Source organism: Bos mutus, chromosome 18 (assembly GCF_027580195.1).
Source record: "Bos mutus isolate GX-2022 chromosome 18, NWIPB_WYAK_1.1, whole genome shotgun sequence".
Lineage (NCBI taxonomy): Eukaryota > Metazoa > Chordata > Mammalia > Artiodactyla > Bovidae > Bos > Bos mutus.
Genome location: NC_091634.1, coordinates 58,173,559 through 58,197,997, shown reverse-complemented (window position 1 = coordinate 58,197,997; position 24,439 = coordinate 58,173,559). Strand labels below are relative to the sequence as shown.

The window sequence follows — 24,439 nt, the reverse complement described above, 5'->3', positions numbered from 1 at the left end:
ATTTGGATCCCAAACTATGGGCTCAGAGGAAAACTCTTCTAGGAGGCTTTAAAGGGACATGATCTTGAGTCCCTTACTTAGACTCAAGAGTACCAGACAGCCTTTGAAACAATAAAAACAAAGTTAGCCTCAGCCTAACCTTTCAAATTGTATGTCCAGGAGAGACAAGGCCTGAGTAGGGGGTGGGGGAGGGGGGTGTTAATTCCAGCTCTGGGGAATGACCCCCTGCCTACTTCTCAAAACAACTAGTATAGACTGTTAAGGGGTGGCTCCCTTTCCTTCCAGCTGTAACAGCTATATGTGACAGGCTTCAGGAAGCTGAGAAGTTTACCCTGGAGCAATCCACCACTGTGTCTGTCCCTCCTCACATCTTTTCTTTACTGGAACAAAGAGGGAGCTATTAGCTGACTTCTGAGAGAATTCAGTATTCTCTTAGACAATTCCAACTTAAGACTTCAGGTCACTTCAGCCTGAAATCCAGCCACATTGTTCTTGACTGATGTTTCACACCCCTCAATACACAACTGCCTACACGTGGCAGATGGAACTTAAGGGACTTAAGGGACTCCACTAAGCCTCATGTGGGACTGATGACCGATGGAAGCAGCTTCATGGACCAGAAATCATTGCTCTGACAAGATCCCTACTAAGCACTGAAGACAAGGGAGTACATATACACACAGACTCTCACTATACATTTTCCCTGGTGCACACTCACGGGCACTCTGGAAAGAATAGGGGCTCCTCAGTCAAACCGTCAAGACAGAAAGCATGCTTCTGAAATCCTGTCACTATTAGAAGCGGTCCATAAGCCCTCCCAAGTGGCCATAAGGCCACCAAAAGGGTGAAATTCATACAACAGAGGGTGACTGGTTAGCTGCCCAAGCTGCAAAAAAGCCAGCAAAGAAGGTGATGATCAAGCCTTGCTGGGGTCAAGGAGGAATCAGGAGCCTACCAAGGGCACGCCCACAAGCGCCCCGGTTAGGCCTGGTCTCCTAACCTGCATAGCCTCGCCCACAGAGCCCCATCCTCAGAAATGAGGTCAGCTCCGCCTTTCGCGGTTTTGGGCAGGGACTAGTCAGCCTACACATTGCCTTCTTAAACTCACCCCTCTGCGCCATGAGGTTCCCTTTTGCCAGAGGCCACCAAGCCCTTAGGCTTCCTGAATCCCCAGACACCCACAAAAACTTCTGCCTCTGAGAGGCCCGCCTCTCGCTTTAGTAACCGAATCCCTTAAGTTGGCCAGACTGCGCACAGTACTCCGACTGCGGGCGGCCCCTGTCGGTAAAGCATTTTCTCTCTGTCCAGTGTCCACTCCACCTTCCTGCTCCTGCCTTTCCTGGAGGATAACTGAGGATGAAGTTTCTTCCATTCTGGCGAGTCCCATCTCATCTATCAAGACTTAGGCTGCGAGCTTCCTCCAGGGCAGAGAGGAATAGGCCCCAACCTTCCATTGGGTCCGGATAATGTCAGTCAAGGGATGGGCGGGTCCAACAGCGACCTGACGCAAGGTTTCTGTGGAGACACTACTCAGACGGAATGGGGCGGGACGACCCGAGGGGACCGGCTTCGCTATATTGGGCCAGAGGCGAGGCAGTCCGCCCTCCGTACTCCGGATTGGCTGAGCGCGAGCCGCGCCCCCCTCACGCCGGCGGCTTTCGCACGAGAAGTGGCCCATTTCGCCCCAGTTGTAGCCACACGTGCCCTCGCTGAGGGAGTGAGTGCAGATCGGGACGGCCAGATCCGTCGTAGACCCGGGAGCAGCGCGGGCCATTTCAACGGTGAGGGAACACAAGTGGGCGGTGGGAAGGAGGGGTCTGGCGCCCGTAGGGCGACTAAAGCTCCGCAACCGGAAGTACCTTCAGAGCGGCGTCGCACCCGGAAGTGTGGCAGGACGGCAGCCACACCCGGAAGTGTGGTGCTTCCGGGGCTACGGGAACTAATGGTACCTAGCCAATTGAGATGCAGAGTTAAAACAGGTGTTTGTATATCTTTATTTGCTGAGGCTTGGCAGAGCCTTCCTTTGCGGGAAGTGTTGGAGGTTGCAAGTATGTGGTCGTGTTTTTGAATGTTTCATCTGTTGAAACGCCAGGAGAGAACGAGCCCCAGGAGTGTGTGCAAGGAGGCCAGGCTGAGTTAAAGCTTTTAAGAAGTTTCTTCTGCTGCGGGTCACCCTCCATCCCCGCTCCCCACAGGGATGTGCAGATGGAGGCCGGAGGAGACACTGCTGCCCCAGTCCCTGGGGATGCGGAGGACTTGGAGGAGATGCGGTTCCCCAGTGAGGAGGCTGAAGATGGTGGAGGGGTTCACAAGGACTTACCCGATCCTGGAGATGCAAGCTTGGAGAAAGCAGGTATACATTCCCTTCACGAGGGTCTTGGAATTCCTAGGGGATGTTATTCTTGGGGAAGGTTCTTGCGGACCCAGAGAGGAGTCTTTGGGACTCAGGGAAGTAGTTTAAACCATACTTTGGGTCAGTGGGAAGTCATTGTGGACTCAAGTTGTAGTTTAAATCATTGAGGAGTGAAAAGGAAATCAGCGAGTATCAATGGATGTTCACTGGGGAGTGGTGTGAATATAGGCCCTTGAAGAATCAGAAAGGGATCAGTTGGGGTTAGAGAGGGACCCTGGGGGTTTAGGCTGTTTAGGTCAATGATGACCAAAAGAAAGTTAATATGGTCAGTGAAAGTGAAAGTCACTCAGTCCTGTCGGACTCTTTGCGACCCCATGGACTATACAGTCCATGGAATTCTCCAGGCCAGAATACTGGAGTGGGTATCCTTTCCCTTCTCCAGGGGATCTTCCCAACCTAGGGATCGAACCCAGATCTCCCGCGTTGCAGGCGGATTCTTTACCAGCTGAGCCACAAGGGAAGCCCTAATATGGTCTAAGGGGGACTATTTAGAAGTTAGTGTCTTTGGGGGCTTTAAATCACTGAAGTGGGAAAGGGGATCTGTGGAGGCCATTGGACACTCAGTATTTACATCTTTGAGGAGTTGATGGCAGTTGTTGGGGGGAATCTTTAAGGAGCCAGATCTTAGTGGATTTAATGGTGATCATTATTGGAGAGACAGTGGACATCAGTGAGACAATTAGAGAGTCAGAGGACCAGTAGGAAGATCTTTGAAGTCCCCAGTGTATATGTAGTGGTATAAAGTGGAGGATTAGCAGAAATCATTGGGGAATGAGTGCTCATTGACCACTTTGGAATTAGTGGATGTTGATGGGGTCGTTGGAAAGGATCATTGAACATTACTGAAAATCAGTAACAGGGGTTGTCTTTGAGCACTTGGGAAGTATTGGGAGGAGGTAATTGGGGACTGTCAATGAGAGAGTGAGGAAATATGAGGTCATTGGGATTTTATGGGGAAAGTATTGATATATAGTTGCCAGTGGATAATACTGGTTGTCAATGGGGATCAGTAGACATTGACTAAAATAAATGGGAGGGTAGTCAGTAGAGGGCAATGAAATTGTGGATTTCACTGTTGAATGTTAATAATGGTCATGGGGAAGGGCCATAGAGGTCATTAAAGTCCTGTGTGTTAGTGTATATTATGGTGGTTATTGTAGGGAGGGGGTGGATATCAGTGAGGATTAAGGAGAGTCATACCAATGAGAATAAAGGTCAGGGGAGTCAGTAGGGGTCATTGGAAGCCTTGGATGTTAATGGAGGTCAATGGTGGTCATTATTGGGAATGCAGTGGACATGGAGTAGATTAAATTGTGTGTTGGGGCAGTCGCTGAAGATCATTGAAGATCTAGGTATTAGTTATGTTAATGTGGGGGTCACTGAAATGTTACCGAGCAGCAGTGGGAACGAATAGGAAGTTGGGGGAATCCTAAAGATCTGGATGTTAGTGGATCATCATGGCAGTCTTTGGGAGAATTAGTGGTCTTCCCCAAGAATATAAATGGGTGACCAGGAGAGTCAATAGTGTCGTTAGGATCAGTGGACATCAGTGAGGATAAAAAGGGGTTAGGGTAAGGAGGGGTGCATAACTGCTGACACAGATGTTAGTAGATATAATGGTGGCCACTAAGTAATGAGCAGATATCAGAGTAAATGAGTGGTCAGATTAAATGGGAGTTCACTGAAGATGAAGATATCGATGATCATTCACAGGTGTTTGGGTGTTTTGCAAACTTGGGAATGGCAGTTATTGAAAAAGGGAAATAATTATTCAGCAGGGAAATAGAGGATTCGGTAATAAAAGTTAGATGGGCTTATTGGAGTTTTTGTGGGGGAGGATATTGAAACCTAAGTGTTAGTAGACGTCATTGAGGGGCAAAGGAGACACCTGGAGGTGTGTGTCAGTGGCAGGGATCACTGCAGGGCTGGTAGGGATTTGATGGTTCTGTGGACACATGGGGTTAGTGGGGGTCCACAGGCAGATGACTTACTGGGGGGCTCCCTTTCAGGATCTAAGACCAAGGACCAGTCACCTAGCCTGCTGCTCCAGTCAGAGGCTCCATCATGCTCCTATGGGCTCTGGAGCCCCTCGGCCTCTGAGGGCAGTCCTCTGGGCGGCCCTGAGATTGGCTCCGGGGGCCTGGGCGGGGACCCGAGCGACGAGGATTGGCGCAGCAAGCGGAAGCACGTGTTTGTGCTGAGTGAGGCTGGCAAGCCCATCTACTCGAGGTACGGCAGTGTGGAAGCCTTGTCAACCACCATGGGTGTGATGACAGCCCTGGTGTCCTTCGTGCAGAGCGCAGGAGATGCCATTCGCGCCATCTATGCTGGTGAGCAAAGGGGCAGGAAGCAGAGTAGGCGACAGTGACTGGGATCTGGCAGGAGGTCTGGCTGGCTGGCTGGCTGCCTAGGGCACTATGGAGCTAGTTAGGAGTGAGTCAGTGTGTGTGGAAGCTGGCCAGGCATCTGTCCAGGGGGTCTATCTGTCCGTTTACCCTGCTGAGTTCTGATTGATCAACTCACTGGGATGTAACTGGCTGGTTACTTCCTGTTGCCTGAGAGCCTGAGCGTGGGGGCTGTGTGAGTTGGGTGTTTTTCTAGCTCTGTTCGTTTTCCTTTCTCTATCTTCCCCACTGCATGCTGTATGCCTGACTCTTGACCATCCCTCATATCTCTGCAAATGTCCCAACTCCCCCAGTTTGCCCTTACCCTAGTCTTGGTGTCCCCGGAGTGACAGTGGGCTTGGACCACTTGTGTGTGCCTTGTCGGGGGTGGGGGGCGGAATGTGGAAGAGCCCCATGTGACCCCCTCCTGTCACCACTGACCCATCTCCCTCCGACCGTCCCTTCCCTCCCCTCCCCCAGAGGACCACAAGCTGGTGTTCCTACAGCAGGGCCCGCTGCTGCTGGTGGCCGTGTCAAGGACTCCACAGTCAGCCGCCCAGCTACGTGGGGAGCTGCTGGCTGTGCATGCACAGATCGTGAGCACTCTGACGCGCGCCAGCGTGGCCCGCATCTTTGCGCGCAAGCAGAACTATGATCTCCGCCGCTTGCTGGCCGGCTCGGAGCGCACCCTGGACCGACTTCTGGACAGCGTGGAGCGGGACCCCGGGGCCCTGCTGCTGGGCGCCGTGCGCTGCGTGCCTCTGGCTCGCCCGCTGCGGGATGCGCTGGGCGCGCTGCTCCGACGCTGCACGGCACCCGGCCTGGCCCTCTCGGTGCTGGCGGTGGGCGGTCGCTTGGTGACAGCCGCCCAGGAGCGGACAGTGCTGGCTGAGTGCCGGCTGGACCCCGCCGACCTGCAGTTGCTGCTGGACTGGGTGGGGGCACCGGCCTTCGCGGCGGGCGAGGCCTGGGCACCCGTGTGTCTGCCCCGCTTCAATCCTGATGGTTTCTTCTACGCCTACGTGGCCCGCCTGGACGCCATGCCCGTCTGCCTGCTGCTGCTGGGCACCGACCCCGAGGCCTTCCATGACATGGCCACCTGCCGACGCCTGGTCGAAGAGGGCATGCACTCGCTCGGAGCCATGCGTGCCCTCAGGGAGGCTGCCAGCTTCTCGAATGCTGCATCGGCCAGTGCCTCGGCCTACAGTGTGCAGGCTGTGGGTGCTCCTGGCCTCCGGCACTTCCTCTATAAGCCACTGGACATCCCTGACCACCACCGCCAGCTGCCCCAGTTTACCAGGTGGGCTCTGCCCCATGCGCATTTGGCTGGGTGGGGAGGCTTATCTAACTGGGAGGTTCAGCCGCTCAACAGACAAGACTCTGGAGAGAGAGCCGGCTGTGCTCTCAAGACATGCAGTAGAATGGGTCTCTGCCTGATGCAGGAGTCAGCCTCCAGCCTCAAGAAGTCCCCTGTCCTGATGGAGAGGAGCTCCCCAGGACTCCAGGAATCCCCATGTTTCAAGGGGAGGTTAGGCCCTAAGAAGCCTCCAGTCTAATGGGGGAGGAGGCTCAGCTCCCTTACTTTAATTGAACTCCCTAGACAGAGGGGAGATGGGCCAACCAAGAGAGCTCTAGACTGACCCTGTCCCTCACCCCCCTCCGTCACTGCAGCCCCGAGCTGGAGGCCCCCTACAGCAGAGAGGAGGAGCGACAGCGCCTGTCCGACCTGTACCACCGCCTGCATGCCCGGCTGCACAGCCCCTCCCGGCCGCTGCGCCTCATCTACCACGTGGCTGAGAAGGAGACCCTTCTGGCCTGGGTGAGTTGCACAGGGCTCTGAAGGAGTCGATTCCCACACTGCAAGCCTTCTTTCCCTCCGCCATATCCCCTCCAGCCACAGCAGCCTCCTTCAAGCGGTTTTGTATCCATCACTGTCGCTATCGCTCCACGTGTCTTTGTTTTTAAATATTTATTTGGCTGTGCTGGGTTTTGTTGTGGCGTGCAGAATCTTTCTTTAGTTGTGGCCTGTGGGATCTAGTTCCCTGACCCGGGACCCAGTCTGGGTCTCCAGCATGGGGGGCACAGGGTCTTAGCGGCTGGACCACCAGGAAGTTTCCCATGTGTCTTTGAAACCCATCAGTCTCAGTGTCTGAAACCTCGTCGACTCATCCTTCTGTTGACCATTCCCTCATTAATGTCTTCCCCCCTCAAGAGGTCCCATTAACTAGGATCACTTTGCCTGTCAGTTTCACATCAGCCCCGCCCTCTGGCCAGGGCACCAGTTGAACTTTGATTCTGTCTGTCCCCAGCACTTGAGCACTGCAGGCTTGGTTCCATGCTGTGCCTTCCACTTGGGGTATCCTTCCCTGTGGTCTCTTCAGGACTGCTGTCCACACTTGTGTTAAAGGTCAGCTGTTCAGGGGGTTTGGTCAACGTGACTCCACTGGAGATGGCGCTTCCCTTAGATTCTGACATTTAGTGCACATTTTTTAACTCATCTATTCCATGTCTGTTATGTATCAGGTATTATTCTAGGCTGAGAATTGTATTAAAAAATTTTTTTTTGTTTTCATTTTCAAGCAACTTTAAACTCACAAAGAAGTTTCAAAAAATTATATGAAGTAGGTCTTTGACTTTGTTTCTCCAGATGTTAACAGTTCGGAACTCATCAACATCAGGGAATTAACATCAGTGGAATCATATCTTATCCACAGGCTTCGTTCAGACTTCACCAGTCGTCCCATTCATGTCCTTTCACTGGCCCAGGATCCAGTCCAGGAGCACATGTTCAGATTGATTGTGTCATCCTAGTCTGGTTTATTCTGGAACATTCCCTTGGTCTTTTTTGTCTTTCACAACCTGGGAATTTTTAGGAAGTACCAGCCAGTTAGTCTGTAAGAATGCCCCTCAACTTGGTTTTTTCTAATAACATTTTGTCAGGTCACACCTCTTGAGCAAGCCTCTTGCAGAAGTGTCAGATGTCCTTCTCTGTGTTGTATCAGGAGGACCATGACATCACTGTGTCCCATTGTTGACATGACTCCTGTTCACTTCATTAAGGTGGTATCTGCCAGGTTTCTCCACTTTATAGTCAATCTTTTTGCCATTTGTAATTAGTATCTTGTGGTGATTAGGTCAGTGTGCTCTTTTTTACCATATTTTCATCCACTAATTTTAATATCCATTAATGATTTTTGCCTTTGACAGCTGTTTCTCTGGCATTTACCATATGGTGATTTTTCTCATTTCATCCTAACGTCTGTGTTTATTGGTTGAGATTCTGCTGTATGAAAGAGCTTTCCCTGCTCCTGTTTATTTATTGAATTTTAAATTTCATATCATGGATTTTTCTTGAATTCAATGAGCTAAAATCTTTTCCTGTCTTTTATTTTTGTGCTCAAACTCTCTCTTATTTAGTCAGCAGAAGCCATGGATTTAGCCAGACTGGCCCGTATATCTTTTTATTTTTTTCTTCAAATAAGTTTTTTGACTGCTCTGTGTAGGCATGTGGGATCTTAGTTCCCTGACCAGGGATCAAACCTGTGTCTCCTGTGGTGGAGTATGAACCACGGGACCACCAGGAAGTCCTCCCCCTATGTCTTTTTGACACATCTGTATCACTGCTTAAGTACTTCTTACTTTCTGGCAAAAGATAGTCCAAGCTTATTTTGTAATTTCTCTGTGCCTGTCCTGAAATCTACCATCTGTCCAGTGAGTCCTTGAACCTTTTAGTAGAGGATGGTATTTCAACACCAGGATCTGGTAGTCCCAGGATTTTAGATCGGGCGGTCAGGAAATGACATCTAAGTGGAAGGGGAGGTCACAGGGCATGTGGGTGTCTCAAGGAACAGTACACCTGGCAGAGGGAAAGGACTGTGCGAGTGCCACGAGGTGAGGCTGAGCCTGGCTGTGTCTGAGGAACAGCAGGCAGAGGCTCGTGGCTGGCACAGAGGAGTGAGGGGGAGAATAAAGGCGGTGTGGAAAGGTGCTGGTGACCGATCGGGTTAAGCCTCTCAGGTTGGTATGAAGATTAAGTTGAATTAATCCTCACATCACACCCAGGCTACAGATGATAAAAACTTAAGTGTGTGGAACTTAGAACAGGACTTTGTATACAACAATTACTCATTAAATGTTAAGCACTCTTGTCATTATCTCCAGTCCACAGATGAGTGAACTGAGGTCCAGAGAGTGTATACGCACACACACGTAGCACCCAGTTGAAATCACTAGTTCTAGCTGATCCCCTGGCCCACTCATGACACAGAAGCATCAGCTTACCTGCTTTAGCCCAGTGACCAGGTTGGAGCTGCTGCCAGGTGCATTTTCCAAACAGGAGACAGGTATGGGGCTAGGGTAGGATGGACAGCACTGAGCTTGGCCAGCTCGGGACCAACTGACCATGTCTCCTCTCAAACCCGCAGGTGACCTCCAAATTTGAGCTGTATACCTGCCTCAGCCCCCTGGTGACCAAGGCGGGTGCCATCCTCGCAGTGACCAAACTCCTGCGTTGGGTGAAGAAAGAGGAGGATCGGCTCTTCATTCGTTACCCACCCAAGTACTCCACACCCCCAGCAGCCCCAGCGGCCTCTACGGACCAAGCTTCCCACAATGGCTTGTTTACTGGCCCTTGAGAGGCAGAGCTTCCAGACTGGGCAATGTTGAGAACCACCACCTTGGGCTTTTACCTCTGTCTTCACCCTGGAAATGGGGCAGGGTTGGGGGGTTGGTGGTGGTAGTATGTCTGTGTGTGCTCAGTCGCTCAGTCAAGTCCGATTCTTTTGCAACCCCACAGACTGTAGCCCGCAAGGCTCCTCTGTCCATGGAGTTTCCCAGGCAAGAATACCGGGGTGGATTGCCGTGTCCTGTGGCTGGTCCCTATCTCCCTGGGCAGTGCAGCAGGATTTGGGGGGCTGCCCACCAAAGACACATGGGTGGCAGTGTGATTGCACACAGGTGAGCAGGCTGCCTGACCAGCCCCTTCATGCCCCTCTGCCTCTGGGAAAATCCTTGAGACTCCCTCTTCCCCTCCCTCTACCTTCACCTCCTCCACTGGGATGGTGTTCCAGCCTCTGTCAGGGACCGTCTCCTCCGTTCCTGGACACCACACACTCAGTCCTGCGTCAGGGGCCTGCCTCCTCCCTGGGATCTCAGCCCAGAGTGTCTAGGGCTGGCCAAGGTCTCCCTTGGTGGCCCACGGCAGTTCTGGAATTGGAAATGTAGGACTAAGTCTGTGCCCTGAAACAGCCTGAGGATATTTTTAAAGAAAAGAGAACTGCACATAAAAGGCCTAAAACCGATATCCACAAGGACGTTTCCTTTGCCCTTCATGTGCTTCATCTTTACCCAGTAAAAAATGACCCCATCAGTGCTGGCTGCTGCTAATATTAATAAGAAGGTGATGTCCAGCGTCTACCTGCCTGTGTAACCCGGGGCAAAGTACCCGACTTCACACTGACTGAGATCCAGAATTTTTACACAGATCCACTTAGCTTCCACGGCCCATTCTATTCATTCGTGAACTGGAGATAACTAACCGCTCATGGGCTGTTAAATGAGGATTTGTGAAAGAGGACTGCACCACTTGCTCACCACCGCACAGCACCTGCACAGTCGTCCCAGACTCTCAAACCGCACAACCCAAGCAAAGACGAGAGAGAGAGCGAGGCCTGCCTGTAATTTCTATGTGTGTGTGCAACACTCAACACCCCAACAACCAAGACCCTAGTCCTGCCTCGGGTTTCGCTAAGCTGGAACTTGGAGCCTCGTGCTGCACGTGTGCGTGCTAACTGTCGCTCAGAGATCTCTGGGTGGTCCACTTTGGTGAGCTGATCACCCGTTGCTCTTCACCCTGGTCAACTGATGCGCAGAGACGCACTGGACGCGTGCACGCTGTACCGCCTTTCTGCCGTCGCGTGGTTTTGTTTTGTTTTTGCTTAAACCAATCACCAAAGCGCACGCGTATCAGCTGCGTGCTGGAAGATGGCGGGGAAGCTGGAGCCTCGGGAAGTGAAGTCGCCGAATGTCATCATGGAGGATGGTGAAGGTAGTGAGGGCAAGGGGCCTCTGGCATCCAGGGTTGAAGGGAGGGAACCTTCGTCCCCTTGCCCTAGTGCAGTGCGTAGTCACTCCGTCGTGTCCGAGTCTGCAACCCCATGGACTGTAGCCCTCCAGATTCCTTCGTTCAGGGGATTTCCTGGCAAGAATACTGGAGTGGGTTGTCTTCTGTAAGGCATCTTCCCAATCCAGGGAAGAAACTGGGATCTGCATTGCAGGCGAATGCTTTGCCGTCTGAGCCACCAGGGAAGCCCTTTGTCTGCTACAATAATGAAATACTGGTACCAGTTCTAAAAATAAAAAAAAATTAAAAACTGCTGTTCAACAAAGTGGAGATAAAAACATGTATAATTCTCAGCATCTAGATTAACTTGTCAATTTTATTGATTATACGTGAGTTAAATAAATCCAATACGTCAGTATTCATCTTTTCAAACAATAAAGGGGTGGATCTCACAAAACCCACTCAAGTGCTGCCACATCTGATAAAACTTAACAGTAATTCCAATATTGTCATTTCACACCCAGCACATGCCTCACTTTGCATGGACTCTTAAATCTTAATCGTGGATGGCCACTCTCAAGAGAGCTGCTTTTCTCCCGGGCATTTTGTTAATACTGATGCCCCCTACCCCGGTGAGAGGAAAGACAAAATTGTTCTAGAGGGAGTTGGAAATTGTGGTCTAGGCAAAAGAAGAAAATTGTCTAAGACAATGACCCCCCGCTATGCCTCTAGCACTTTGTTTTTAACTATAAAAATTTTCAAAGTGTACCTAAGCACAGAAAATAAAATGAATGCCCGTGTACTGGTCACTGTGTATATACAGTTGTCAACTCTTTGCCCTCCTTTCATCTGTCTCTGACCTTCCTACACAGTCTTTCGACCACCTTATTGGTAATAAACACATTGGATTACATCTTTCCAAGCACATCTATGCAGATGACAACAGTGATTATGATTATGTACTTGTATATTGTCTGCCCTACGTTGTGAGCTTGAGAACAGACCATTCATTACCATTTCCACAGCACCTAAAGCAGTGCCTACTTGGCAAAAGTAGGTGCTCAGTAATTTTCTTTTTTTATTGTATGAATAATGAAATAACACTGAGAGTTCTCTTAGATTATGGCCTCATGTTGAGTGCAAGCTTTCAACAAGAAGATGCCAATAAATTGCCCTTATTAAGCTCTTAATATAGCTGCTACTGTGGGGAGAAAAACTAGTAGTATTACGTTTTTTAAAAAAAAGGAAGTTATGATTAACTTCACCAGCAATGGAGAAAATTGAAAAGCATATCAAGTTGCCCTTTCTAAACCATCCAAATTGGCTTTAGAACAGGAAGAATATCTGCTATTGATTACTCTGGCAGAACAGGACTTCTTTTGCCTTGATAGTAGAAGTGGCCAGCAAAGGCTTTGCTGGAGGCAGTTTGTCAGAATATACATAGCATCTAAAACGCTATTTCTTATCTTTCGTCACCATGCTTGAAAATCAGACTACACAGATGTGTGGACCAGGCAGGGTCATTGGAAAGTTGTTGATGGGAGCAAAACACAGAAACAATCATGGAAATGGCTAACTTTAAGAACATTCACGTGTTATGGAATGCCTATGTGGTGAACATTTTTTTTTTTTAAGAAGCAGGAAGAAATAATTAAATTCCAACTTAATTCATTACAGTTAGGAATTCCTTGACAGTCCAGTGAATTAGGACTCAGCACTTTAACTGTTGTGGCCACGGTTCAATCCTTAGTTGGGGAACTAAGATACTGCAAGCCTTGCAGCACGGCCGAAAAAAAAGGGCGAACACCGTGATTCGTTAACACAGAGTAAGCTTCATAGGGATCATGTTCTTACGAGGGAAAGCAAGTTGGAATTAAGAAAAAGAGGCAGTTCAGTTATACAATTATAGCTCTATGTGTGTTACATAGAAAAATGTCTGAAGGCTAAAGGCCTAACTGGTGACTGAACAAGGGTCTTGAATTTTGGAGGTTGTGCAGAAGTGAAAGCGTTTTTTTAAATTTTAAAGGAAAATGCCAGTAGTAATGAATAACTTTAAAATATAAGAGGAAAAACTGTTGAATGGCATCTGGGGATTGTACATTAATATTGGTCTAGTTATTAACATCTCTATTTTGATGGTTATACTAGTAGAGTTCCCTTAGAAATATGTACTGGAATATTAAGAAATAGTGGGTTATGATGCCTGCAATTTGTGTGCAGAAATGCTCCCAAATGTGGAATCTGATGCAGGGGCAAATAGCACTGTGGCCTATTTCTACAGTTTTCATGTACGTCTGAAATTATTTCAAAATAAAATGTTTCAAAGGGGCTCATACTCCATAGGCTGTTTTGTTTTGTCACGTTGATTTTTTAAAATTTTTGTCAAGATGTTACTTGAACTATTTAAAAGATTTACTGATCACTCATGATCTTACTTGGAGAAGGCAATGGCACTGCACTCCAGTACTCTTGCCTGGAAAATCCCATGGATGGAGGAGCATGGTAGGCTGCAGTTCATGGAGTCGCTAAGAGTTGGACATGACTCAGCGACTTCATTTTCATGCATTGGAGAAGGAAATGGCAACCCACTCCAGTATTCTTGCGTAGAGAATCCCAGGGATGGGGGAGCCTGGTGGGCTGCCGTCTATGGGGTCGCACAGAGTCAGACACGACTGAAGCGACTTAGCAGCAGCAGCAGCATGATCTTACTGCGTGACTAGGACTCGAAATGCAGTGGAGAGGAAAAACTGAGCTTTCACAGAAACGGTTGAACAAGCCAGCTCTAAGAGACATATGGGGACAATCAGGGGAAACCGCATGTGTTGTGGGTATTTGGTGATATAAATGATCCAATGATTAGTGATGATTGTTAATCTTGGTGAGACTCTAGAACTGCAGTCATCTAAGAAAATGTCTTCTAGTAGTTGAGACTGTTTTTTTTTTTTTTTGAGATTCTTAATGAATTTCATCTAGGGATGAAGTGTCATGAAGTCTGGGACCTACTTGAAAATATTGCAGCACACACACACACACAATAGCTGAAGCAAATATCAGTGGATATTAATGATTGTTAGATCTGGTAAACCAGAGTTCATCACGGTATCCTATCTAATTTCATGTGCATTTGGAAATCCTCATAATATTAAAAACAAAACAAGTAATCACAAACACCTCTCTTTATTATTAAAGTAGATTTATTTTTTTTTATTCCAAATACTAAGGGTATTTGAAGAACTTAAAAGTATCCAGAGGAGACATACCAACCAATGATACCAGAGAAAGACTAAGATTTAGAGCTAAGAAGAGAAGGGAGTTGCATTTTACTTTACCTATTTCTGTAGTGCTTGAATGTTTTTAGGATGTTACTTGGGTAAGTGAAAATTAAAGCAGTACATGTGATACATCTTACCAAGTTCTAAGTGTCTTCCCCAGACTTGGAGTGACTTGGTTAAGGGACTGTACATGTGATACATCTTACCAAGTTCTAAGTGTCTTCCCCAAACTTGGAGTGACTTGGTTAAGGGACTGTTGGTGAGAGGAGACTTTTACTTTTTACTTCTTGTTCTTTGACAGTTGTTTATTAAGTAATTTAAAAATTCAAATGCAAAATTAAATGAATACATACTAATTTAAGGAAAAAAGATGTAAAGAAAGTGAACATAATACCAAATATTTTAGCAAAATTTAATAAGCTCGAGTTAAGAGTCCCTGATTTACAGCATGAGTTTTAATGGCTGCAAAGAATTTTAGCCTATGAAGGTGCCGTAATCAACTAAGGTATCTTTAAGTTGCTTCCATATTTTAAGATTATGGACAATGAAACAGTCTTGCCGACCATCCTTAATTATTTCCTAAAATAGATGCCTTGAGGTGGAATTTCTGATCCAGAGGAGTTAAGTAAGTTTTTGGTATTCACTACCAGAAAGTTTGAAATGAAATACTGTTTTTGCCTATATGATTGGCAAAAGTGACAAAGGTTGAAAAAATATTTGAATGATAAGAGTGTGAGGAAGGAGTCTTCCATGGGCCTCTAGGGGGAGGGCAACTTCCAAATACCAAATTTAGTAACATACATGCCCCTTGATCCAGCCAGTAGTCTTCTAGGAATTCATTCAGTAACATTCCCATGCATGCATAAAGAAGAATGTACCAGGATCTTATATTAGATTGAATTGTGTCCCCTTAAAATTCTTGTCCACTCGAACCTCAATATGTGACCTTATTTGGAAACAGAGTTTTCGAGACTGTTTCATGCAGAATAAGGTGTACCCTAATCTAATAACTGGTGTCATATAAGAAGAGGGAAATTTGGACATACAAAGATAGAATTTAAGGTGAAAGACCCAAAAGAAAGACCCACATAGAGGTATTGTTATGGCTTCTCAAGAAAACTAATGCAGATAGTCACTGTGGCATTATTTGTAACAGCAAAAGCAGCAACCTAAATGTCCATCAATAGAGGACAACTTTAAAAGATCATTAGTATATATATTAGCAAATGGAAGAATGCAGGGACTTCACTGGCAGTCTACTGGCTAAGTCTGCACGTTCCCAATGCAGGGGGCCCGGGTTCAGTCGATCCCTAGTTAGGGAACTAGACCCCAGTGCCGCAGCTAAGAGTTGACAAGCTGCAACTAAAGATCCTGCGTGCCACAACTTAAAAAGCAGACGGCGCATGCCGTAACGAGAGACCGCAAATGCTGCAAGGAAGATTGAAGACCCTGCGTGCCACAAGACCCAATGCAGTCAGACAAATAAATATTTTTTAAATAAGGAAAAATATAAACTGTGAAATGCCATTTAGGACATGACACCATCTTTATCAGAAAATGCTTGTATGTGATTTGAATGATCACTGAGTACACACAGACAGCCTGTCACACAGGCGGCCTTGCAGAGGGTAAGTGAGGAACTTAGGTCTTGAGGGAGGGACTTTGCATTGTATACCAAGGTGGGTAAGCATTTCTTCGTTTACTCTTTGGCTGTCATATGTGTTTTGTGAGCTTCTTTTCATCTTCTCTGCCTAATTTTTCTTAGAGAGCAAGCAATGGGTCACTAGCAGTTGCCCTTTTCTCATTGATTTTACAAGAGTTTAAGATGTTGGTATTTTTTTCTGTTTTTGTTGTTGCTATAAGTAACACAGGCTCACTTTAAAAAGTACCTAGAAATATATGTGGCAAAATTACATTTGAATCAAGACCTAAATAAAGTCTGTCCATTAGAGTTGATTGCTCTACGTCTCGTCTCTTAATCTAGAGTTTCCTCTTCCCCTCTTTTCCTTCTTTGCAGTTTATTTGTTGAAGAAACCAGGTTGTCCTATGTGTGGAATTTCCCAGCATCTGGATGATGCTGACTTCATCCCCATTGTGTCCTGTTTTCCTTTTCCTCATATTTCCTCTGAATTGGTATTTAGAAATGGAAACCTGATAGTATCCCATCCCTTTTTCTTTTTTTCTTGGTTGGGGTTGGGGGACGGGGAGCAGAGCCCTTCACAGGTGGTGTTTGTTCTTCCATCAGGAGGCTCACAATATCCAGGTGTCTTTTGTGGATGTTAGCAGCCATTGCTAAACCATGCCCTAAACCCGTCACTTCTTTCAGAATTTGCAAATAGTGGCCTACAATTATTGGAAAGAAATTCCTATGAAATCATTCTGGCCTGTCGCACTGCCTGCAACTTCATACTGATTGAGAACAGCAGCAACAAAAGTGCCCCATCTTCTCTCACCCCTGAATTTTGCTAAGGGTGGTGTCCTGCGACCTCCTGGGGAGAACTGACCAGTACAGGTTCTGATTCACCCACCGTACTCCCTCGGCCTCCGGGACAAAAGACGGGGGTCCTGTAGGGACCCTGCTCTGGCTGGGGGGCTGCCCCTCGGCCAATCCTTGGCTCAGCCCGGGGTGTTCTCAGAACCTGCTGAGACTTTCTTCCTCCCTTCCCAGACAAGTGTGGACCTTTCCTCAGTCCCCTCTCACTCTCACTGCATGCTGTAATTCTGGTTTTCATTCCACAGGTCAGACCGAGTCATCAGAGAAGACCGAAGACTTGCTGGAAATGGTGAAAAAGTTGCAGAAAGGTCATGTGTCTCCTTGTGTCTGAGGCTTAGCTCGAAGAGGTTTTAAGACAGGAAGATGTGGTTCAATTCCCGACCCCTCAACTCACAACCTTGGGGAATTATCCCATTGCACTTTCTTCCTCTTATACCGTTTAGTTCTTTCAACCAAAAGCACAGCTTCGAAATTCAAGACATATAAGCTCCTCCCCAACACACAAATGCATGTGTACACACACACACACACACACACACACACACACCAGCCATCCATTTTCTTGACCCATAGGCCAGCAGCAACTATTTTTAAATTTTCTGGTGTTTTTCTGGAGATTTAAAAAAATTCCATTTTGGGTGTATATTCTTTGTCCGTTTTTATATACAAATGGCAGATGGCAACACAAGAAGCTTTGCACCTGGCTTTGCTTGTTGATGGGAAACTGGGAGCCAGCCTGCATCCAGTATCTACGTCAGGGCTGGGGCAAAGTACTGGCTGGGTTTGAGGTTGGATCTCCCTCTCCCCTAGTCCATCAGCAGCTTAAAATACTACAATCCACTGGTCTGTTCCAAATAAAACCTTCCCTTCCCTGACTCTGTGGCTACAGCGTTGGAGCTGCTGCCTAGGCTAAAATTAGGTAGAGGAATTGGGGGATTGAAAATGAAGAGTGACCCTGACCATCCCCGGAAAAACAAAGACCTCAGGGAGCACTCAGTCTCCAAGAAGTCACAGGAGCTGGGGTTGGTGGCCTCCGAAAAATCCAGAAACTGAACTTCAGGATGTCTTGGGGTGGTAGTGACACCCAGCAAAGGTTGGGCAGATTTTCCCCTCAATTTTGCGCTTTCAACCTTGAAGCCAGAGAGGATGAGAAGGGCTTCCGCATTCGGAGCACTGAAATTTGGACTGTGGGAAGCTAGAGGTGACTCCCTAAAGAGGCAGTGATCTCCCTGTCATTGGAGAATTTGATAGCTGTCAAAATGCAAGTGGCATCTTCCTCATATTTCAACACCAGAGTCCAGATATGCAGAAGCCACAACCCACCCTGCCAGGCTTTCCATGCGGTGGGGGTTTTCAGGAGGTGTCCACTGTCTCCCACCTCATTCAGAATTACATGCACAAGCCTCTGCCATGGCCCAGAAGGCCCTGAGCCATCTGCCACCCCCAAGTCTTCACCTTGCCTCCTGCTGCTGTCAGCTCACTAGACTCACACCAGCCCTCCCAGGCCCCTTAGCCGTATGTTTTAGGCATATGTCTCAGTCACTGCAGGGGCTTTGCATTCATGGTCCTTCTGGCTGGCATGTTCCCCTCTCCACGGTCCCTAAGCCCCACACCCCAGAATTACGGGGTTCCTTCCTCCACATCATTTGGGGCCTCTCCATAGCTCAAGAGGCATCTTCTTTGATTCTTCAGCCCCTTGTTCCACTTTATTTCCTTTCGCAGCATCCACTGCCACCAGCATTGACATCACGAATCTTTGCTCAGTGTCCATCTTTCCCACCCAGAACGTCCTGCAAGGGTTTCTCTTGCATGCTCCATAAATGCTGATCGACAGCAGCAGAGACACAGTGCCAACACCCACCCCGCTCCTTCTGCCCAGGACAGCCAGGCACCTGCCGTCTCTGGCTCAGTCTTCTATTTCCTTCTGCAGAGGGAAGCCTGGAGCCACAGATTGAAGATCTGATTAACCGGATTCATGAGCTTCAGCAAGGTAAACTCCAGGATCTAAGATCCACTGGCCAAGAGGGGCATGGGCTGGGGAAGGCCCCACTGCATCACCTGTAAGATCCAGGCCCCTCTGGACTGTCTGAAGGTGGGTGTGTAGCGTCCCGGGCTGCAGGAGAACACAGCAAGGCTGGAGGCCGCCTCACACTGTGTCTTCGTCCTTTCTCTGGCCCAGTGAAGGAGAAATCCAGCGAGGAACTGGGAGAAGCCCAAGCTCTTTGGGAGGCCCTGCGTAGGGACCTGGACTCCTGTAAGTGTGAACAGCAGAAGGGTGCAGAGAGCTCGTGGCCAGTGCTGATCTCAGGGTCTTTGCACGGGCTGTTCCCTCCACCTTTGATGCTTTCGTCCTACATAACCCACATCACCTCATGCTGTTTTGAGTCACCTTTCAGCTGAAATTTCACCCCAACAGGTCTACCTTGGTGGCCCCCTCTAAACACCAAATACCACCTCATCTCGCACACCACCCCCCCCCCCAGTTTGATTTATTTCTTCACAGCCTTTATTCCTGCTTGTCATGGTGTACTTTTGCATTTCTCATCCTCTCCACATTCTACTGTGCACGTGCTACACAAGGGAGCCCTGCAGTCCTTCACCCCTTCTTACAGGGCGTGTGGGCTCCCAGGGGGAAAAAGCTGGATCAAGATGGTCCCTAGCGGGAGATGGGTGCAGGGCCAGCAAGAAGACACCGCCCTCCCCTGAGGTTGTTGTACCTTCTGTGTGACCTGGGGCCTTCCCTTTGCATGAAGTTGCAGTCTGGGCATAGGGTGAGGCCCCTGGAGACTCAAAGTGCCCCTGTGTTTTCCAGTGAATGGAGAGAAAGTGCACCTAGAGGAGGTTTTGAGCAGAAAGCAAGGTATTTACCAGCCCCTTCGTCCTCATTATTCTACCTGGTCCCCCTACAAAAGCCTGAAGTTCCCAGGCAGCCAGAGGAATCCCCCTGAGATCAGAGGCGAGGTGCTTCCCTCCCTGCTCAGACCCGCCCCTCAGCTGCCGTCTGACTTGGAGTAAACACTGAAGTCCCATCAGTGCCCTGGCCAGTGTGCTGTGAGGCCCCTTCTGCCCCATCTGACTCCTCAGACCCCTGGTCCCTCTCCCCCCAGAGGCACTGCGGACCCTCCAGCTGTACTGCCAGAGGAAGGCGGAGGAGGTACAGAGGTAAGAGGTCCCGCCTGGTTCTTCCCCGCCTCGTTTCCAGGCCGGAAGGAGGAGGGGGCAAGAGCTAGGGGAAAGAAATCTTGGACACACACTCATTTTCCCTTTGTATAAAATCGAGTGGCTAGATGAGAGCCTCTCCTGCTCACCTTTGATAAGAGGTAGTGTTCAGATGAACTCATTTAATCATTCATTGCTAGTTTCTTTATCAAGTGGATACTAAATTCCATCCACTGGTATTATTTTAGGTCTTCCCCTATCCAGCTCTTCTGCCATCCAAAACATTTGTTTATCTGTCTGCTCATGTATGCCCCCAGCCACCCATTTACACACCCATCCATCTACCGACCCATCCATCCACTCTCCCATACATCCAACCAACTATCCAACTCTCCAGCCAGCCAGACAGCCATTAATCTCTCCAGCCTTCCATCTAATCGTCTTTCATCCATCCAGCCATTCTTTCTTTTCTCCACGTTTCCAGTCATCCATGCAGCCATTCATTTCTTTACTCAGCCATCCAGCCAGCCAGCTATCTGTCAGTCTTCCCTGTATTTCTCCATCCATCCATTATCCTTCCACTCATCATTTCTCTAACCAGACATCATCATCTCCAGCCTATCACCTATTTTCCATCTATCTCTCCATCCTTTGAACCTTTGCTTAACACATTCTTGTGACCAGAGGTCTCACACTCTGGGGCATCAAGATTTTAATAATGTGGGAAAACCTGACGACAGATAGTGAAAGTGTATATATGCTTAATCACACCACATCTACCACTGTCCAAGGAGCAGATAGTGTTCAGTTATCAACCAGTCCTCACAATGACAGTCCCACCATTTTACATGTAAGGAAACAGATCCACAGAGGTTGAATAACTTGTATAAGATTATAGTGGAATAGCAGATCCAGGCTTCAACCCTGGACTTTAGAATGTATGAAACTAAACCAATGTACCCTTCACAGGGATTTCTTGGAAAGGCATGGTTTGATGGGAGACAGAATGGACAGGGTGAGAGTGTCAAGAAAGGCTTATAAGGTCACATTTGATTTTAAAAAAGGAGAATGATAAAGATTCTGAACAGACTCCCAGCCCCACTCCGGCTAGAAGGCTTGGTGGCTCATTCAGAGACTATAACTGAGGGTTTTCTTTCCTTTCCCAGGAACTACATGTTGGCGGAGCACACAGAGCAAATTTCTATCCAAAAGTCTCAGATCACAGAGACTCAAGGACAGGGGAAGCTGGGGTAACCCTGGGGTGACCCTGGGTCTAGGGCTTGGAGTGGGCTGGTGTAGGGGATGGGAGTCGGGCTTGCCTGAGGGAGAGCTCATTGGAAGGCAAGCTTGTTGCAAGGCGAGCTGTTGGATGCAAGGCTTGGAGGACAAAACCCATGAAGGGGCTCCTAGCAGAGGGAGCCCTAGGTACAGATCTGAAGCCCCAGACTGGGTCTGGCTCGATGTCAGTCCTACCCTGTGCTTGCTTATTCCTGGATGTCGGCCCCTAGGTTGCCCATGGAAGAACAGCTGGAGGATTTGATAGGCCCGCACAAGGACCTCTGGGAATTCCACGTGAGCCATTATCATCGCCTCTGTTGAAGCCCCTCCTCCCCTGGCTCCAGCATGTCTGCTGATGGGCCCAGGGTCCTCCTCCTGCTCAGGCCCAACGCCAAGGGGTGGTCCTTGACTCCTTTCTTCCTGACACCCGCTCAGCTCAGTCCACCCAGCCACCTCTCACCAACCCCCACTGCCGCACTCAGCCTCTGGTGCCCAGACTGTTGCCCTGGTCTTTGCTAACCTCGCTCCCCTCCTGCTCGCCTAGAGTACACATCCTGCAGTAGCAAGTGGGAACTCTGACCTAGACATGGCCAGACCATCTCTTCATTCAGCCAGTGTCTCTGGATGTGTCCAGCGGCACTCCAGAGGGGCCAAGTCTTTGCTGTCCCCAAGCTGGTTAGCGGCACCGGGTGGGCATGCCCAGAGTCTAAAACAAGAAAATAAGTCAATAGATCCTGTAATGCCAGTGGGGAAGTCCTCTGTGAGCAGGTGTCATCTGAACACAGACACGGATTAATAAGCAAGGAAGCCATGCAGTTGTCAGAGTGCCAATGTCCCTGGGAGGGAACCTGCCTGGTATACTTGAGGAAGAGCAAACCGTGGGGCTGGAGGATGAAAGAGTGGGAAGAGGTGAGGTTTAAGAGGTACACGGGGACCTGGCGAGTGACTGAGGGGGAAAGCGTCTCTCCTCGAGCCCCCCAGGCCCCAGCAGAAGCTGCACACCGAATGAATGGGTAGCTGAATGAAGGCATGAACCCACTAATTCAGACAAGGACTTTCCGAGAGGCGCGGAGGAGGAGGGGACCAGGAGGAGAGCTGCAGGGACAGGGCTCCTCTCTCCCTTCGCAGATGCTGAAGCGGCGACTGGCCTGGGAGATCCGTGCCCTGCAGAGCAGCCAGGAGCAGCTGCTCACCGAAGGTGGGACCTGGGCCCGGGGCGGGGGCGGGGCCGGGGCGGCCGGCGGGAGCCCCGGTGCCGCCCACGACGCCCCGCCCGCCCCCAGAGAGGCAGGCGCTGGCCCGGCTGGAGGACGTGGAGCGGCAGCTGCTTGCGCCGCCCGAGGCCCCCGCCGCCCGGGCGGCGATCTGCAGGTGAGAGGGCCGGAGAGGTGGGGAAGGGCCGAGGCCTGCCCCCAGCGCTGGCTCCCTGGAGGGCGGGCCCGCGGGGGTCCTCAGCGCCCCTTCCCTGCAGGCTGAAGGCGGAGCCGGAGAAACTCCGGGGGGAGGCCCCCGCCCAGACCCAGAGCACTCCAGAGGACCGGGCCGGCTCTGGAGAGGTAGAGGGCCGGCAGGCGCACCGAGACAGAGCGGGCAGCGAGGGCCCGGGGTCCCTGCGGGAGGCTCGCGTGCGGGCGCAGGGCGTCCTCGGGGGGTGGAGAACGGGCCTGCCCCAGCAGGCCAGACGCCCGCCCCCCAACCCCAGCAGGCCGGCCCCCCCCCCTTCCCAGCAGGCCTGACTCCCGCCCCCCGCACCCCAGCAGGCCGGCCCCCAGCTCCCCAGTGAGGGCGACCTGGCGCCACCGATGGAACTGGTCTTGAAGGCACCCCCAGGCCAGTAGGACCCACCCGGCCCCACCTTCCTTCAAGCTCGCCCGGAAATAAAGGCCACGTTTGCGGACCGTGCTTCTCGTCTGCGAGCTGAGTCTGTGCTCTGGGGTCTTTGAGGGTCGGGGTCGGGGCCGGGGTAGTGCCCCACTCCTCTCTTCGCCCGAAGGGGTGGGGCGGCCAGGCAGCCTGGGCGGGGCCTTGGCCGGGCTCCGCCCACCAGCCCCTTGGTGGGCTCAGGACGTCTCAGTGTCCGTTTGAGTGTCTAGGCGACTCCATTTCCTTGGCCTCATCTCGGATTCCTGAATTTTATCAGTAAGGGCTAAGATGTGTGCTCAGTTATGTCCGACTCTGCAACCCAGGAGCTGTAGCCCGCCAGGCTCCTGTCCATGAAATTCTCCCAATAATACTGAAGTGGGTTGCCGTTGCCTTCTCCAGGGGATCTCAACTAGGGATCCAGGGAGTCTTTTGCGTCTCTCGCTTTGGCAGTCGCATTCTTTACCACCACGCCACGTGGGGAAGCCTCAAGGGCTAAAGGGGACGTGGCAAGAACCCACTGCAGGTCCTGTCAGTCTGCTGGGGTTCAGAGCAAAATCTCAGCCTGCAGAGCCCCTGCATTCCCCGCCAGCTGCCTCCCAGGCCTCACCTCTCATATCCTCATGTGCGCTTCTAGCCGCAAAGATGATTTTCCACCCTTTTCCCAGCACTTTGTCATCTCAGGGCCTCTGCCCTGCTGTGTCCTCATCTGGGTTGCCGTTTCCCCAGGCTTCCCAGACCGCAGAGCCCGTTAAGGATATCAGCTGCTCAGGAGAGTGGCCTCGGGGACCCAGTTGCTACTTACCAAGCACGTGTGGGTTTAATAAGCATTTGCTGAACATAGGCTTGTGCCCCAGGCACTGCTGTAGGCCCTGGAGTTTAAAAGGCAGGTGGGGGAAGATCTCAGTGAGGAAGTGGGCCAGATGAGGGAGGGTACCTTGGACAGCAGGGTCGGGTGGGCACAGGCTGAGTGTGTAGGGGGAGTGGAGGAGGGTAGCTGAGTTTGCTCTGTTTGGGGAGTATCTGGAGGAGGCCAGCGTGGTGACACAGAGGGAGGTGAAGAGGGATGGGAGATAATGTCAGAGAATCCCTGGGGGGCCAGTGCAGATGGCTCTCGTCTCTCCAGTCTGTTCTGAGCACAATACCTGGTGCACAGCAAGTGTCAGTGAATGTTGGCGATCACTTATGACGATGACGAGTCATTATATCCCAGTCCACCTACGTCACACGAATGGGGACAGCCTGGATAGTCCACTGACATCCCTTTCCTCCTAAGATTTGAATCCTAGCTCCCCTGGTCACTGAGTGACCTCAGGCAAAGTGTTTAATGTCTACAAAACTCAGTCACCATAGTTGCAAAATGGTGACACCAAGTGCACAGAACTTATTATAAACTTGGTCAACTCCTCCTTCCAAAATCTCCCGAACCCTTAGCTAAGTGAAATTGCCCCTCATGTGAATGCAGTGCAATACACAAGGAGACGGTTGGCATGTGGGACTTCCTCTCTCAGACTGAAC

The 24,439-nt window shown here is 50.0% G+C and overlaps 2 protein-coding genes across 4 annotated transcripts; both read left to right on the top strand.

Annotated features, from left to right (window-relative positions):
* The first annotated feature begins 1,559 nt into the window (after positions 1-1,559).
* On the top strand, positions 1,560-16,026 carry MON1B (MON1 homolog B, secretory trafficking associated). Of its 3 annotated transcripts, none has more exons than XM_014481430.2 (6): positions 1,560-1,781; positions 2,196-2,353; positions 4,423-4,743; positions 5,278-6,097; positions 6,469-6,616; positions 9,222-16,026. In XM_014481430.2, the coding sequence occupies exons 2-6, from the start codon at positions 2,206-2,208 to the stop codon at positions 9,429-9,431; spliced, it is 1,647 nt and encodes a 548-aa protein (XP_014336916.2). In that variant the 5' UTR covers positions 1,560-1,781; positions 2,196-2,205; the 3' UTR covers positions 9,432-16,026. The 3 variants fall into 3 exon arrangements, with proteins under 3 accessions (XP_014336916.2, XP_070244773.1, XP_070244772.1); XM_070388672.1 differs by having other exon boundaries at positions 1,561-1,781; positions 2,093-2,353; positions 9,222-16,025; XM_070388671.1 differs by lacking the exon at positions 1,560-1,781 and adding an exon at positions 1,839-1,979 and having other exon boundaries at positions 2,093-2,353; positions 9,222-16,025.
* Positions 10,780-22,963, top strand: SYCE1L (synaptonemal complex central element protein 1 like). Its single transcript, XM_070386774.1, has 11 exons — positions 10,780-10,843; positions 16,870-16,932; positions 18,555-18,614; positions 18,804-18,878; positions 19,437-19,484; positions 19,732-19,786; positions 21,292-21,355; positions 22,190-22,259; positions 22,345-22,432; positions 22,533-22,617; positions 22,819-22,963. The coding sequence occupies exons 1-11, from the start codon at positions 10,780-10,782 to the stop codon at positions 22,897-22,899; spliced, it is 753 nt and encodes a 250-aa protein (XP_070242875.1). The 3' UTR covers positions 22,900-22,963.
* The last annotated feature ends 1,476 nt before the right edge of the window (positions 22,964-24,439 follow it).